At 34.9% G+C, this 17,885-nt stretch overlaps 1 protein-coding gene across 1 annotated transcript in view; it reads right to left on the bottom strand.

Moving 5' to 3' along the window:
• LOC103572426 (uncharacterized) overlaps positions 1-17,620 on the bottom strand; it is a 31,352-nt gene extending 13,732 nt beyond the window's left edge. The window contains exon 1 of the mRNA XM_008551046.2: positions 17,240-17,620. Within this exon, the coding sequence (XP_008549268.1) occupies positions 17,240-17,324 (85 nt within the window). The 5' untranslated portion in view covers positions 17,325-17,620. The remainder of the gene's footprint in view (positions 1-17,239) is intronic.
• Positions 17,621-17,885: the final 265 nt, after the last annotated feature.

The raw sequence follows: 17,885 nt of genomic DNA, 5'->3' as shown, positions 1-17,885 counted from the left end.
ATTCTGCACTGTGTTTTATTCACACAAAGGGTCACTATGTAAGAATACGGGGCGAGAATAGGGGGGAGAAAAAATGGAACTACTGTACTAGGACAGTTGTGAAAAATGAAGGGAAAGAATAACTGTTGGATTATTTTAATCTATTCTTTTAGTGATGTGCAGACTAGCGACTTGTGTAGCTGAAGTGCAACTAGACTTGCGCACCTATATATCTTAAGATATATATGTATACTATCTAAAAGACGGAATTTAATCTACGGTCTCCTCGAGTCACACGTTTTCACGTCAGACAGCCGAGAACTTTAAAAGACAGAGACAATGAAAACTCTGTATAGCATAGATACATATATAAGTATATAAGTATGGAGTAGTTTTAGTGAATTGCCGCTGCTACAGATATTTCGCTGTCTTTAAGAGTGATAAGCTTTTCACAATTTTAGGTCATTCTCACAGTGCCCCTCCCCCACTTTGTCAAAATTTTCAATGGCATTCAATTTTCAAAAGCGTATCAAAATTTAATCAATTGATTTGAAAAAAATTAAAAATTTAATTGAAAAAAGGACAATGTAGTAATTCCGCCGAGGTATAGATTTTTTAAAAATTACTTACAATTGTCATCAATTGGAAGCTAAAGTAATCAATTGATAAAATTTTTACGCGCTTTTGAAATTTTAAAGTTATGGAAAATTAAAAAAAAGTTAGGGTTAGCAGGAGTAGAGTTAGAGATGTGTGTCGGTTGATTATGAGCGGTAGAATTAATTCAAAAATAAATTGAGAATTTAACAAAGAGTAAGATGGCAGGCTGAAATAGGCGAAGCACGTAAAACAAACGCATTTGCCTTATAGTTACAAATTCGTCGTGTAAGAGTTTTCAGTCCATTAATTTCGAGATAAATCTACCAGAGTTTGTGTACCTACTACACTACGATCCATAGGAACCGGCCGGAGAAGGAAAGTTATTCGAGTGTAAAAGCCAGGCCGCGCTCTGCTGGGCATCTTATCGCTGTTAGTGAGCAAATTGAGAAATGAACAAGTTGTGAAAAACTTCAGCTTACACTATACATATTTATTATATACATTTGAATGTGTATATATAAATACACGTATATATATATATAAATATATATATATATATATGATGTGTGTGTGGTTGGATAAATATTTAATATGTGTATACATTATAATGAATGGTAGAGAGAAGGGGGAATAACAACAAGTGTAGTGAGTTCATTGGGGAATAAAGAAAATATGATAAGAATCCTTGAACTTACATACACACGACTTATTGTCTGTGTAAACCCTGCGGGTACCTTTTCTTTCTATAAGTCAAGAAAACAAAATAGTCAATTATGCAGGAGACATAAATAAGTGGATACGCTCAGTATACGGTCAGGCGAAAAAAATACGTCGATAAATATAATAAATTTAGTAGCTTGTGAATTATGTTAACCGATGATGAATGTGTGCTAGTGACTATAGAAAATTTACAGTAATTGAACATCAAATAATGATGTGATGCAAAATGTAATAAAATAAACATTTTTAAAGTTTATATTTGATTACTTTATAATTGTAGTTATTATGCGGCTGAACATTTTTCCGATTAGCGAATGGTTAAATGAGTTTAAGTCGATTAATAATTATGGCTTGTTAAGAGTTTGGTTAATTAATGGGAATAAATGAGATGGAGATTGGTTTTCAATAATTAAATAAAGACCTGCTGCGGAGATGAGTTCTTGAAGCGGGTGTTCTTTTTTTATTCGATATTTATTTTTTATTATCATTATCATTATTATTACTTTTATTCAGAATAATCTCAACTTCATGGCATTTCTTGAGGAATTTGTAGTGGCCTGTGGGTAAAGCGTTAATGAGTTAATTTCGCAAGTGAACCATTCGATCCCTCAAACATAAAGGATTCTTTTCTTCTCCGAAATTAGATTGCGGAAGAAAATTACGTCACGACTGAATTGAATGACTCTGGCAATAGAAAACGGGTTTGACAAAAAATAAAATCTTATCAATGTCGTACACCTGTTCGACAAATTTTCTCTCGGTTTTTTATTATTATTATTTTCCCGGTATTTTCATTTTGTGATTCTTTAATTTCAGAAAGTAATTACTATAAATTAAAAGAGCATCCCTTGTGTCGGGGCAAAAAGTCAAATGACGCTAATGACAGTAAAAGAAAAAACACGGAGTAAAAGTGAAATAGAGGTAAAAAAAAAGTAAGCAAAGCCGGAGGATCCACAGGGGTTTGTTACCGCTGAGCGTCATTTCCATTAGCGTCGCGCGTCGCCGGCGGACGCTCTTGGGCTTCCGTGTAATTAAACCGCGCGTTGGGAAACCGCATCCGGTGCACGTTTTCCGTAAGCCACAGATTCCCAATTAACCCCCGTTACGAATGTATAATCATCGTTGTTATTACGTCATTCGTCTTTGACTGAAAATACAAGACAAAAAAAGAGATGACAGAAATACAAGACATTTTTTTTTTATAGCCAATAAAAATTTACGATGACATTCCACACAATGCTGGTAAAAATACTGCGACTGCACAACGAGCTACACATCAATACACATACAATATACATATAGATATATCTGATATATATATGGTGACACAACAACTGCAGAGTGTGTTCGGAATACAGACTAACAATTAAAGGAAATACTATCTCCCTGCTCGCGTCTCTTTCCCCGTCACCCGTGGCTCTGTTTACGAGACAAATCTGATTTACGTGGAACCGAGTGAAAGTTTAATGTATACTACTAGTGCAGAACGCAGCGTAGCTACTATTCGTCAGCATTGGAAGCTGCGGTGCGAATCCTCTGCTATTCAAATTTTTATTTTATCTCTCTTCTCTCCTTAATGTAATTACTTAACCCATTATTATTTTTTATTCGCCTTTAAACAAAAGTTTACTCGCGATGTATACAACGGCAATTATCGTTAATTTTAGGCAGCAGACTTACTGCTCTGAATAATTAAATTAATTTATAATTACGCGTTGCACGGGAATCCGGGCGAGAGATTCTGCTAGACAGGTCTGGGAAGATCTGGTCTGAGTTATAGTTTGAATCTCAATTCCACTTGTGTCTATTCTCTGGATAAGACACTTTGTGCGGAGATCAAAGTTGTCATTGCAGAAGCCAACAGTGTCTCAATTTAGCGAGTCTATTGTCGTCCAGTACAATTATATGCCGGCCATCATCTAAATTATCTAATGTTTCTTGGTGAGGAAACTTTAAAAAATTTATTTATCTCTCAGCTCGATTTAAATTGAGTTATTTGGCTATAATGTGATTTAATTTTATTATTGTCTACTCTGCAGGCACTTTATTGATTTTTATTAGTTTTTTTTATTAGCAATTTCCCATCACCGCATTATTTTTCCCTGTTTCAGTCCCGTCAGCTATTTTCCGCACCTTCTCTTCTATTTCTACTCTCGATCACTCTTTTCCGTTATTTTACTTTTTTTATCCAGCTCGGAAACTTTTTTACGCTGCTCGTAAAATTCGATTCTTTGTCAGCCACCGCGAATTCGAGGCCACTGCCTATACCGTATGAATAAAATACTGAACGAACTAGTAGCTCAATGCAACTCGTAACAATGCCTTCAAACGATACTTGTATTTTTAAATAAAAAATTTTCATTTAAAAAAGATTTTATTAATTTAGAGAATTAAATATTTTATCTTCATAATATATTAATAAATTTTTCTCCATTGTCCGATCGAGTATAAAGATACTAGAAAGCAATTGAACGATTATCTCAACCATCTAGCAACTAGAGAGACTAAAGCATCTCACAACGTTTGCTCTGCGTTAACAACATGGCTGTCTGCCAATATCTTGCTTCCTATCCACGCTACTGGCGTACACACACACCCACACCTTCACCCTCACCCACGCACACCCGCAAACTCATCCATGGACTCAACCCCGGAATATTATACAGGACAAAGAGAGCAAGCAAGCGACAGAGAACTACTGACTCTGCGAAAAACCACCGAGCCGAGATGATGACCGGGCAAACGGCTCTTGGACCAAAAAAAAAATAAAAAAAAAAAAATAAAATAAAGAATAGAAAAAAAAATAACAAAGACTACATTTGTAATATAAAACTTACAGTAGGCAGTTTTACATTCGACAGTCGAGAAAAAACTCCGCTCCCATTAATACAAATGTCTTTTCAGAGAGTCGACAAAAAAGAATGATAAAGCAAATGAGTATCCCCCTTTTTATCCCCTAGCAGATTGACCTGGAAATTTAGTCACTGCTAAAATAAATATAAAAAAAAAAAAAAAAAAAAAAATAGGGTTATGGGATCTTGGAGTCCGGGAAACGAGAACGGAAATTGTCGTTTATGAATTATGCATGTCAGGAATCGTTCGGGCACGCAACACTGCAGATCAATCGATCAGATCCTCATATGTGTCGCGAGTTTTATTATTCGGACCGTTCCGCGTTCACAATATGTATCTACGTGTTTATATATATTTATAGAGATTTATATGTAGATATGGGTGTGGATAGAGAGTTTCAGGGGATGAAATAAATTAAAAGCTGTCATAGTTAATTCACAACACTAAAGCTCGCATTGACAAACTATTAATTAGTAGTCACATGCACACGGCAATCAAAAAGTTTACGCGAGAGTTGTTTAGCGAATTAGCAATTAAGATGAAAAACAAATAATTGTATGTAGTTTAGGATGGAGTTGTGCGGTGGGTGAGTTAGTGATGAATAGGGCACCGTGCTGTATATTATTATTATGTGTTGCGGGAGTGAGGGTACTCGGCACCCCGACGTAACTCGTGAAGGTCCTCAACGAATGGTCAGACGGTCTCTCGTGGTCGAAGATCGATCTGCGTCATTAGAAACGACCGACCAGCCACTTGGTCACCGCCTCGACCCATTTCCTTGACAGTCTTGTGTGTGCATGCTCGTCAGTTTAATAATAAATGGGTTCATTTAACGTAAAATTAATCAGCCGCCACGCGACGTTGAACCATCGCCAATCGATAATTATTAATTAGCACGTGTACCTGCTTTCAGTATTATATTATTTCATATAATATAATTCAGTAGATATACATAACGCTCAGTGTATAAACTCAATCAACTCGAAACTTCCAAACGAGTTAAATATACTAATAGGTATATAGATATATATTTCAAACTTGTTCACTCAAGGGTGCTCCGAAAGTCATTTACAATGTTCGAGGTATTAATAATTCTGGCTACGCTCGTTGTATTAATATTGAGGTTAAATAATCATCGATTTAAAATTAATTAAACTTTTAACTTGAGCTTTTTATTGTTTTCTTTTTAAACTCAAGCACTGAAAACCCATTTCACCGTGAATCATATTTTTTTTTTATATTTTAAATAACGTATCATTGGGGATTATATTTTCATTTTTATTTTCCGAAATATATATATATATATATATATATATATATATACATCTATGTATAAATCTATATTGAATGGACTATAAAACTTTGGCCAGTCCAACATATTATATTTTATAAATATATAGACGTGTACTGTGGAAAGAGAGAAAGAGATTGGCCAGCATGGACTAACAGGTATATATATAGATTTTCATAGAACGTAACGTACTTGAACTGGCAGCCGGTCATATATAAGAATTATTTAAACTTTTAAAATATATCATTGTGACAGAGTCGCGCCCCTTTACCTACAACACACATATATGTATGTGTATATATATATATATGTGTGTGTGCAGCTAGATTAACATTTATCACACGGCATAAATCAAGAAGGCATTGCCGTGCGTAGTGGCCATAAGAGGGAAACATAGATTGGGTGGTCTAAGAATTTGTTAATTAGAGCAAGTTAACAAGTGTGTTGTTGCCATCGGGGAGTACGTTTCTGTGATTATAAAATGAGATAATCACCGGGACAATCGTGGTCGCGTGCAAAATGGAATAATGGAATTTGTGGTATGCTTTCGGCTACACCGCACATATCATCCGATTATGACACGATTTGCGGAAGGACGAGCCCCCAAACCACCAGCTGTATAATCGGATAAATCGCCGGACGTCGTACGTCGGATTGCCGGACCGAGAGAACCAACAATTTATCACGCGTTCATGTATACATCCATCTATGCATCTACATATATATGCTGGCTAACTGGCTGCTGGCTGCTGGCTACTGTGCATACACATACGTCTATCTGTCTACTGAACACGCTAGGGTAGGTGTTAAATAAAATAAAGAGCTGTACAATATTGCCGGCAGACAAGTCTTCGGCTTCGGCTTCAGCTTTATTTAAATCCAATTGGTGGCCGGGATTTCAGAGCCAAAATCCGTTGACGAGGCCCGATAGGTTTCCGGTCAATCGACACCAAATCTATACCCATATAAATAGATATAGTGGACAGCAGCCCTCGTATCCACAGCGAGCTTATCCCAACGCCCAGGTATTAGCCGGATCAAAGCAATTATACACTGATTGCTTTGGGTCTCGTTTTGTATACTGATCGCCAGGGCGCGATACACACTGCTGGGAATCAAACACCTCGCGTATCGCTTTGCTGGAATTTTCCTCATCGTTCTGCATGCGCTGCTATAAATAATCCGGCCGAGCAACGAGCCAGCTTTTATTGCCACTAAAAATTTTATTTACATTGTAATTGATCATTATCTTTCGCCGGGTATTTATTGAGCCCCCTCGTCTTGCAGGGTGGGTGTATTTCATTGGAGCGTATAATGTAAGCGGACGTCGGAATGGGTTAGTTTCGGATCTGTGTTGCACTGTTGTATGCAGTTTGAGCTTCAGAGGGCTGGTATCTGTCTCTAGTGCACTGGCTGTCTCGCTTACTCTGGGTAGTAACCTAATCAGGTGCCGCTACCTCGTTAGTCCCGAGCCTGAAGCTCCGAGTCACGTAATTTCGAGGACGTGTCTCAGATCCGGCGAATAGTCAAGAGGGTGTCACTCCATGGTCCCTTGAAAATTCAACAGACTTTACTTGCTCTCTCTCTCTACTCTTTCTTACCCTCTTGTCCTCTGTGTGCATGCCCTCGCGTAAATTTTACTCGACGCTGATAAATAAGCCAGCTTCTCTTTGACTTACAAAACTCATCACTTAATTACTGAATTAACTGCTTTATTTGTTTTGACATTTATGATAATAATAATAATATTCTTTATTTATTCAGTCCGTAAAATTTTCAGTGCATAATAAATGTCATTAACACTTGCACGAGTAATAGATCCGTGGTTATTTATAATGAATAAAGTGAAATGAATCAATAAACATGAGGAGATTATGTTACGTGACCGTCTAATATTATAAGGAGATTGTGTGCACCCAGGTGTGCGCCACGCAACGGGAGTAAACCCCTTTGAATATGATCAAGTAACGCGACTCTCATTATATTCAAAACATATTCCGTTATTATTTTTTACCACGGCTACCGTCTACCGCATCATCAAAGTGCATGTGCAACTTTAAAATAAGTAAAAATTGAAATAATATCAAAAGTATGGAGTAAAAGTAAGTTTTAAAATAGTAAAAGAGGTACAAGTATCTGAAATGATCCAATAGAATGAAAAGAATGTTCCCTCTGAAGTTGATAACAATTTTACATTGGGTAGAAAGAGTTAGTTTAAAGCATTGGGATTTTCTGCGGTTGTTCTGAAGAATATATGTATATATATATACATCCACATTGAACATACATATATACAAAATCTCTTTGAATCATTCATGCGCACTGGGCTCGTGCACCGTCGATAAAATTTCTTAGATTTAATCTATGATGGAGTTAAAGTAAAATCTGATGGTTTAATGAATTGGGAGAGACAAAGTGAGATCCTGGAATTATTTGGAGCCAAACGTTTGATACTACGGAGCTTTAAATTAATAAGTTTCGCTTGTAGCTCGTGCTTGATAGATAATTTTGTTAATTTTATTTATGTCGAGTAGAGTAAGGGAAATGATGAACGATAGATGAGAGTAGACGGACGACAGAGGACAGAGAAACGATAGATGGCAAGGCTGAAGTATTGAGTGAAAATAAAAGCGGGTGATTGAAACTAGAGAATGTTGTATGAAGAGGATAAGTAAAGAAGAAGAGCTAAAGGAGATTGGATGAAACGAACCGAGTGATCCGGTAATCCTGGGTCGCGAATTACGATCACGGATTACAACACGACTCTTAATTCCTCGAGCTTTAGATTTCATTGAGTCTATTGAGAATTTAACAACCGAGAAAGAATTATAATGGAGAGTTTTAATGGTTGAAAATAAATAAATTGTATAGTTTATAGAAAGATTGAAAAAGAGGTGATTGATTGTTACATTAAATTATGAAAGTAATATATGTCTTGAGGAATATTATTTGTGCCAAAGTGTAACTAAACATGAGCCTTACATATATCACTATTTGGCAGTGCTAAATAACTCTAGTTATATTATATACTGAGGAAGAAAATGATTTTCTCTGGACCGGTCATGAATCAGGGTATTATTGACGGCTAGACCGGAAGCCTGTGACTAGACATAGAACGTTTTCATAAGCGCTCACTGGCTTCGTAGTTTATTACTGCCGTGTGCTGGCTAAGACAATCGATTTTGTTTGCATGTCAGAAAAAATTACTCGATCAATTGAAAAACCTCATTTATTATGAATTTCATTTACCCTCATGCTATCTCACTATTATCAATAATAATAATAATAATATTAAGTCCGATAATGATAAAATACTTTCATAAAAAATAAACTGACTAATTTTTTTTTTTTTTATCATGAAACTTTTACGTCCTCTATTTAACTTCGCAGGCCGATATGGAAAAATACTGCTGACAAATTACTGAAAATATTTTCAGTGCTCTATTTAATGGAAAAATAAAAATAATAACAATAGTAATAATGACGAGGTGCGAAACGCACACAACGGAAAAACCGTGAATGCGAGAAACCACCAAAGTATTTTTTTTTTTTTGCATGACGATACACTGCACCCGGGACGATTAATAACGCCTGTACCCGGATGTATCTCGTTGTTTTTTTTTTTTGCTACGCTTTTTTAATTCTCATCCTACTTTATTCCCGTAACTTTAACACGACAATTTTTCAAGCAACTGCGTCATTGATACACTGAATTTTTCCATCACTGAATTGTCAATTCAGCAGATTACTCTCAACTGAGATAAATTTCTTGACTTATTTACCGATAAATAAAAAATAAAGTTTTACAATTTCAGAATATTTGCTGTCGGAAAATTTTCAATAACAAACACCAGATTTAAGTCTGTAAATTCAAACACCGCTGACAATTTAATTTAAACACTCTGCCTTCATTTACCGATAACAACAACAATAACAATAATAATGATAACAACACAATACAAATATCTTGCATCGCGTGACAGACCGAAAGTTTACTCACTGTTCTCTCGACTAGCACCGCTACCAGGAATTACATCATGATTAATACAACAACTTGAAGATACTACCAGAAATCACTAACTCACTTGATTATTGTTTCGGCAAGTTAACCCCGAACAACCTTACCCACGGCTCATCAACATCAAAATATCAAATCATCAAAAACGCTCAAATAAATATACATTATATTTATCTTCATTAAAATGAGATAAAAAAAATTCTCATTTATTTAAGCGCTTTCCTGTCGATAAAAAGCGGGAAAACTAAAAAAATAAATATAAGCGGTTTTAATAAGTATAAGGAAACGGCTCGTTAGTAAAGCTGATGAGAATGATCGATCTTTAATTGCAATTATATAGCTTGCGTACAACTATTCTTCCTCACGATTTGATCCGTTGGTGTGTAATCACCCGAACTATCGTACGAGCACCTCATCCATTTCAAGTTGCTGCCGCTGTTCGTTCGTACAATCGGGTTCGTACATCCTATCGTACATCTACAACAATACCCGCACCTACTGCATCAACTATATACAACTTTTCTGCCACCCGCCCTCGTTGTATACCACTCGAATCTATATATATATATATAAACCTATACTATGACTGCGACAGTGAAACGTCGTGTTGAATTCCTCGTTGACGAGAAATAGTTACGTTGGCTTGAAAAAAAACCACAGTCATAACCAGCTTAAAATCCTGTCGATAATCCCCTTAAAAACTTTAATTTCTACTGGATACACTTCAGTTTGGTTATTTTAGCTGATAATAATTCAGCGTTCAAGCGTATGTATGAATAATGCAACCAACTATTTACGAATCATTTTCATCATAAAATAATAATAATTATATTTGTATGTAAACATTTCAGTAGCGATGGTTTACAACTGAAAATAACAACAGCAACAACTTCGATGATAATAATAATAATAATAATTTGTATTTTATATAAAGTTAAAATTTAGTGCAGGGAATATAAATTCGCGGATCGAACGTGCCAGAAATAGTCATGGATTAAGCACTGAATAGGCAATTATATTTTCCAGCTTACGTTTTTTTATTTTTTTATTTACTTGTTTATTTGTTATTATTATTGACACGGCATTGTAAAGTCTACTCCATTCTCTATTATATTTTATTGATTGTTTGGGCATACGGCAGAGGGCTGCTGTTTGTAAAATAAAGAGGGCAAATCGGAGGGCGCGGTGTTGAAGTATCAGAAGAGGAAAAGCGAGCAATTTTGTGGGCGAAAGTGTATTTATCACGAGTTACGAGTTACCGAGAATAGGAATAAGAAGCTGGATGTGAATTCTATCGGAAGGAAAAGTGAAACGGAAGCTGAAGTTTCAGGGAAGTCGGTAGGATAAGAGGGCTGATGGATCGGGGAAGGATAGAGGATGGAAGCGAGAGAAATTCAACAGAGTAAAATCACTGAAGAGATTCCTGCGGCCTAGCTTACTCTTCCCACTATATACTCCCGGGGTTGCTATACATGCCAGAGGCAAAGAGCCTGAATATACTGTGCCACCATAGTTGGCATACTTCGGCATTAGCACTTTGATCTTTCCTTAAACAATTTGAATTCGACCCTCAGAAAGTTATTATTTATTGTCCGTATTCACACCTCAACTTTAAGGGATGGGGGAAAACGGGTTACCCCCAAAATTTTTTTAAAAAAAAGCTTTTCTTTTCTAATTTTTTTTCAAACATTCCAAAATCACTTGTAAAAAAAAATATAATTGAGCACAATTTTGAATATTTTTTTATATTTTTTTGAAAATCGAGTGTCAGTCGAAAAATGTTAGACTTTTGTTTTATCATAAAAACTATTAAATTTTTTTATTTTAACGGAGACTGAAAATTTTTTTTGCTTGCTTTGAATATAAAAAAAAATGATTTTGCATATTTGAGTTCTTGAAAACTTAAAATTTCCTTAAGTACCCCATTTTGTCTCCCCTAATAATAAATTTATTTAAAATATTTATTATTTTAACGAGTTAATAAAGAGTTTTCTGTGAACTCTTAATGGTAAAGTTTCGGTGATATTAAATTGAGAGGGGAAAAAGTAACGAAATTGCAACCCGACACATATTGTATGTTATGTGTTAAAGTGTATTTGCAGAAGTACACTGCAGATGTATATTGTGTATATCTGTGTGTCTGTATATATATATATATATATATATATATATGTTTGTAGCACTCCCCTGCCGGCCACTGGTTGAATGTTATTCTCGCACTGGCGATATTCCCGAGACCGCTGCCTCTGGAGTGTGTAGTGTTCCAGGGTAGGAAAAGTGGTCAGGAAGAAACGGAGCGAAGATAACGCTAGGAAATGAAACAAGACGGAGTAAAAAAAAAGCTAACAAAATAAAAATAAATGTCAGCTGGTAATTCTTAGTTACGTTGCTTTACTCAATGGAAAATAAATAACTTTATTGTGTAGTTTTTATCATATTTTCGAGTTGGAGCCATTTCGCTGGGCAATATTACGTGCACTTGTATCCGTACTTAGTTTTACTGTAACTATTCGCCTCTGGAAGTTAAAGATAACGATGTAATTCAAGAATTATTGTACCTGGAGATCGGGTTATATGGGAGATGATGATAAATGACGAACGTTGCTCTTTACAGAGTATCGTGTTATCGCAAAACTATCAGTCGTATTGTATAATATTAGTGCTTTTGCAAGCCAGGATATTGGATGCTACCCACGACCGGTACTGAGAGTATTACGCGATAGGAACTCTACAAATGGATCCCGAGGGAATTATATAGGTACCGATGTTCTAGCGCTATATGCTCACTCGTAATTGCAAACACGATCCATTTTCCTCAGTTAAGTTATATATATGTATATGTATTCAGTTAATTACATCAGGATACTTTGTATAATTTTGTGAATAATGATTTACGTAACTGATAGGTATTCTGTGATGGACATTGACCGGATGCTTCAGACAAACTGAGTTGCTTGGACGTTTCAATTTACAGAATATCATTTTTTTCCCCGTTTGATTTACATTCACATTCAAATTTAAAATTTCCAGCAATCAACGGATATCCAAAGACATTCTCAGACAGTGTCTATCTCCACTTTTTTAAAATATTCGCCGTATTAAAATTTCATTAATTAATTAAAAAATGATTGAAGCATTGATTAAAAAAGGACAATTTCACTGAGATGTAGATTTAAAAAAAAAATTATTTACAGATGTCAATTTGTAAAATAAATTTTAGTAAAATCTTCATGTCAATTTTATATATAAGTAGAATTTTCAAATGTTTTTGGCTGAAATTCATTCAACGAATTTCGTTTGACTCCAAATTGATATAAACTGTAAGAAATGTTTTTTAAAAAACTAGATCTAATTAATACAATTTTCAAGTCATTGAATATTTTTAAAAAGTGGGGGAGGTGGGCACTGTCTGGGAATTACTTTAATTATAAAAACAAAATATTTCATTTTAAATATTGTAATTATTATAAAACTTTGACAATTTTTTGTTTCATTTTTAGGGATTTTTAATAAAATTTTTTACAGCCACCTAATGGACTTTAATAACAAAGAAAAAGTAGAGGCTATTTAATAAAAATGTTATCTTTTATAAACTAATGACATTCCCGGACTAATTAATCCCCAACATCCCCATTTCTCTGTATTTCCCTAGATTAGCACTCTATTTAAATAATCTAAATTTATAATTATAATTTATTTAAATAGTGAATAATGTGACGTCGTATTTAAAACATTTTGTAAAATGCGCTTTAGTTGTTTAACGAACTGAGTAGTATCGTAACTGTGCCGAGTAAAGTAGAAACAGAGACCTAGGGATTTTCCTCAGTATAATAATTACAGCTCCATCCAGTTTCGTCGCTCCAACGGGCCTCTGCTCTGAAATATGACTCAAGCACCGTCTCGAATGTACAACCAGAAACTGGAAGAAAAACAAAAGAGTGTACACCACTGGCAGTGCATTTATGCATACACATAACGGACGGCAGTGCAATTAACCGTGCAACTATGCCACAATTTAACCACATTTTCTTGCTTATCTTTTTCTCCCAACTCCCAAGTGTCATTACGAGTTAAAAAAAAAATGTTATCCAACTTTAACAATGGGTAAAAAAGTATCTCGATGACGTTAATAACCCAGGGCTGGCCTACGTGACATAAAAAATTTCATTTCCTCATTCGATATCTTTTTTTTTTGTTTACTATTATACAGAATTAATTTTAAATAAAACGCTACTCGCTCATCTCTCGTTATATTCTCACAGTTGATGCGTATCCAACGATGTTACACTGTTGTATATATATATATATATATATATATATAACCCGGGGTTGCCTTCATCACTTTTTCTATTGCTCGCCTAGAATTTCACTTAAAAAGACTACTCGTCTACGGCAGTCGCGAATAATTCTAAAATATTTCAGCAAAGAAGAGCCGCGTCGTAGAGTTGAAGAGCAAAAGGCTCCACTGAATAGATTATTATTTTTTTTTTTTTGTATTTTATTTTTATTTCATCCCGTGCCCTTTTCAATACTTTTTTAACTTTTTTTTTGTAGACATCACATACCGCAGAAGACGTAAAAAATTTACCTGGTACAAGTTCAGACTAAAATACACCGTGAATTTATGAAGACAAAGTGGGATTGCCAGAGATAAAGAAGCGTAGGAAGATAACAAGAAACTGAGGGGAGTAAAAAGAGGACGAGGAAATGAGTGAGTGAGCCAGCGAGTGACAGAGATGAATAGAGAAACAGCCGGTGCACTGGATAATTAACGTTGACTCGTCAAACAATGCAAATCTAATTGTCGAATGATTAGGCTCGGGTCAAAGCGTAGGTGCTTTGGAAGACATATCTATACATCTATATATGATATATATATATAGACGAGATAGCGTACAAGGGTGGAGAGAATGTCGGAGAAATTCCCGAAGGCAATAGGGAGAATATAGAGGACACACGGGAACCGGGATCCGACTGCTAGGAGGATTACGGGGGCATTGCCAGAGGCAACGTCAGCGCTAAAAGCTAATGGACGATACTCGTGCCTGCTTTGCTTTCAGCTCTTTCTCTTTTACTTTATAAGGTGTCTTGCTTTACGTATATAACGCAGCTACCGTAAGCTACAGTTGAAAAGCATCAGTTCATCTTGAAGCTTCATTGTCACCGTCGGCCCGCTGAATTACCGAGATCCCTTGAGCTTAAAGCCCAACTGGAAGACGCGAGCAAAGAGTTGAATTAAGCTCCGACGTCAAAGGATACTCTTAATAGATACAATAGATGACGAAATGAAATGCAGAAAGATTAATTTAATTTTCCATTTACGCAGGGTTCAAATTGCCGTAAAGATATTAAAGAGAAAAATTAATTACTTAAGTAGAATGTACTATGTAGTGTTACATTTTAACATAATTATTATAAATCCCCATCGCCGGCTTAATTAACTGCCGGCATAACGCGAAATTTGAATTATTTGAGAATTAAAAGCGTTGCGTAAGAACTCGCGCAACTTACAAAGGATGATATGCAAATTAGGGCTTAGGAGATATGATCATATACCAGCGCTCCAGATGCTGAGAGGCAAAGAAAGCTCGCTGTTCACATCACTTCTTGTTAAACTACATTAGTATATATGATCGAGGTACCGGTAAATACACCCACGACTTTGTTATATTACAATGTGCATGCTATAGAGGCTTGGCATAAAAGCCACTTTAATCAGATGCTAAGATCGATTTGAATTTACCGAGCGACTTGAGTTGTCTTATTTTATTTTATTTTTTCCCTGCTTTATTCTTATCTTTACTTTGTGTTTTTAATAATTATTAAGATTGTATTGTATTGGAAACTTTATTCGCCTTTACTATCATTATTATTTCAGAGAAATGTAAAGAGAAAAAATATTTTCTTTTACTGTTTAACTTTAAGATTCATACACTGGGTACATATTTTTGCAGTGAAACTGGCCAAGTAAAATATGTGAGGGAACAAACCAAATACTTTTGTCAACTGACGTTGTTTAGCAAAAGTATTTTCCTTACATAGCTGAAAATATACATATGTATATATATATGTATATGTATATACATAAAATAAGCAAGGGAAAATAAAATAATGCTAAAGCAGGTAACGAATAAAGGAAAATATAATAGTAATAATAAAAATAGAGAGAAGAAAAATCCCTTTAGGATTTCGTTGCTAATTTGTTGCCCTGAGATGCATATTGATAAAAAAGGTAAAATAAAAAAATAATAAACAAGGATATTTGTTTGAAATTATGCTGTCTAACAGTGGAAGCAAGTGATGTTATTTCCGAGGATCACAAATATCCGGCTGCTGCTGGCAGCTTGGGGTTCATGTCTCTGTACATCAGAGAGCAGCTAATAAAAGAGAGTATGACATTTCGTGGGAAAATTGCCTCGGGGAAGTTGACGATTATCTCGGGTATTCTGTCTTGTAAATTTTTCTTTGCGTTTTCCTTTGATGTGCATACCGATACACATGTACATATTTAAAGCAGAATGTAAACTCGGGCTTCGAATACGTGGAAATTGTTTTTGTAAAATATTTTTACGTCAACGGAGCCTTTGAAAAGCTATTTTTGTTTCGATGCCATACAAGGATAATTATTTTTTTTTTATTAATATGAATTTATATAGTGTTTTGATGATCAGCCGCACGTTAACGTACACTTTATTCGTCATTTTTGTTTGATATGACGTCAATGTAGTCGGTGCGTGGGTTGACAGAACCCAGAGCTCGGGGAAAATTAATTAAACCCGGTTGTGTTATTGGTCTCTGAAATAGTAATAAGAGGAAAAGCCTTTTTTTTTTCATTACGTTTTTTTTTTCACTTTTTGTAGAAGGATTATTTTTATCCCTAATATGTTCCTACAAAATAAAATCTGATATTAATGTATGAATAACTTAAATTCGTCGCCCAGCCGTCAATTATAATTCCATAAATTATAATTCAAATAGTATTTTAATTGAATCGAATCAATTTTCCTGTCGACATTATTCTATGATAATTAATAAATTTTTGATAAAATTAAATGCATACTGAGTAAATTTTATGAATTTAATTTATTCAAAATATCTACATGATATTATTATATACATTTAATAACATATATTTGCGTAGGTTTGCAATTTAATATTATTGGCTCGGGTTTCATTTCAATGTATAATCATACGCAAAAATAGATTATTTACCTACTGTTAATATTTATTATTCACTAATCGATCAGATCTCATTGAAAAAAAAAAAATAAAAATAAATAAATTAAAAAAAAGCAATTTGTATAATGAGGACACTGCATTAATTTATCATGGATGCCATTAATGAAGAGCAAAAAATCTAAATAAAAAAGTGTGATCTGGGAATGTTCAGTGTTGCGTGTGATCACATCCCGACTAAATATATCATCCCTTGAACGTCACGCCAAGCTTGCAATTCAACAATTCCTCATTCCATTTTTTTTTCTTTACCACTTTATTTTTACTCGAGACGAGCTGGCTTTTAACATGCAAGAAGAATCTTCATAAAGCATTAATTTTCGTGCATCTACTGCGGAAAGTCGCGCCACGAATCAGCATACATATATATATATATATATATATATATATATATATATAGACTTATACATTTGAACCTGAATAAATAATCCCCTCGAGTTTACCGAGAAAGATATCAGCGCGGAGATTGGAATTAAGTGCAACCAGGTTGCTAGAATAGTAATTCGCTGAAAGACTTTGATTGAACATACGATAGTTAAACTTACCATCAGCAAGACTAGAGTCGGTTGTTAAACTGATGACAATAAACCCAGCGATCATCCAAATGAACAAGCTCCCACGCAAATTCATTTTTTAGGTAAATCTGCGGAAGCCCTCGGATGGACCGTGACGATGATTTAAAATTTATTTACTTCATTAGATTCAAATTATCCCCCGACTCGTAAAAAAAAAAATAATAAACTTTTTCGAGCGACAAACTTTGTTTACTTATTATTTGAATCTCGTGTCCGTACTTTCGAAGGATGTGACAACGTGGTGACGTGCTGTAGGCCCGTTGTGGATCGCACCAAGGTGGCAGTCCAACGCTTACTGACAGAAACACGACGTGAACGCGTGTAACCGCGCAGGCATATCTCGCTTGTAGGTTTCACCCCCGCGCGGGCTTTTTCCCACCACGGCAGCACCACCACTGGGTTTATGAACAAAACTACCACCGAGAAGACCCGAGCACGTATTCCGAATTGTTATTACTTTGTTTTGAAGCTCATGTGTCCATTAATATTGTTGTTCTCTCTCCAGTTCTATTCTGCTAGCTGTTACTGATGATGAATTGAATTATTAATAAGACTTAATATTATTCTAACAGAGTTTAATGTCATGATTATTATTTAAATAATAAATACTAATAAT

The sequence above is a fragment of the Microplitis demolitor genome, chromosome 8 (assembly GCF_026212275.2).
Source record: "Microplitis demolitor isolate Queensland-Clemson2020A chromosome 8, iyMicDemo2.1a, whole genome shotgun sequence".
In the NCBI taxonomy this organism is placed as follows: Eukaryota; Metazoa; Arthropoda; class Insecta; order Hymenoptera; family Braconidae; genus Microplitis; species Microplitis demolitor.
This window is presented reverse-complemented; position numbering and strand designations above follow the sequence as displayed.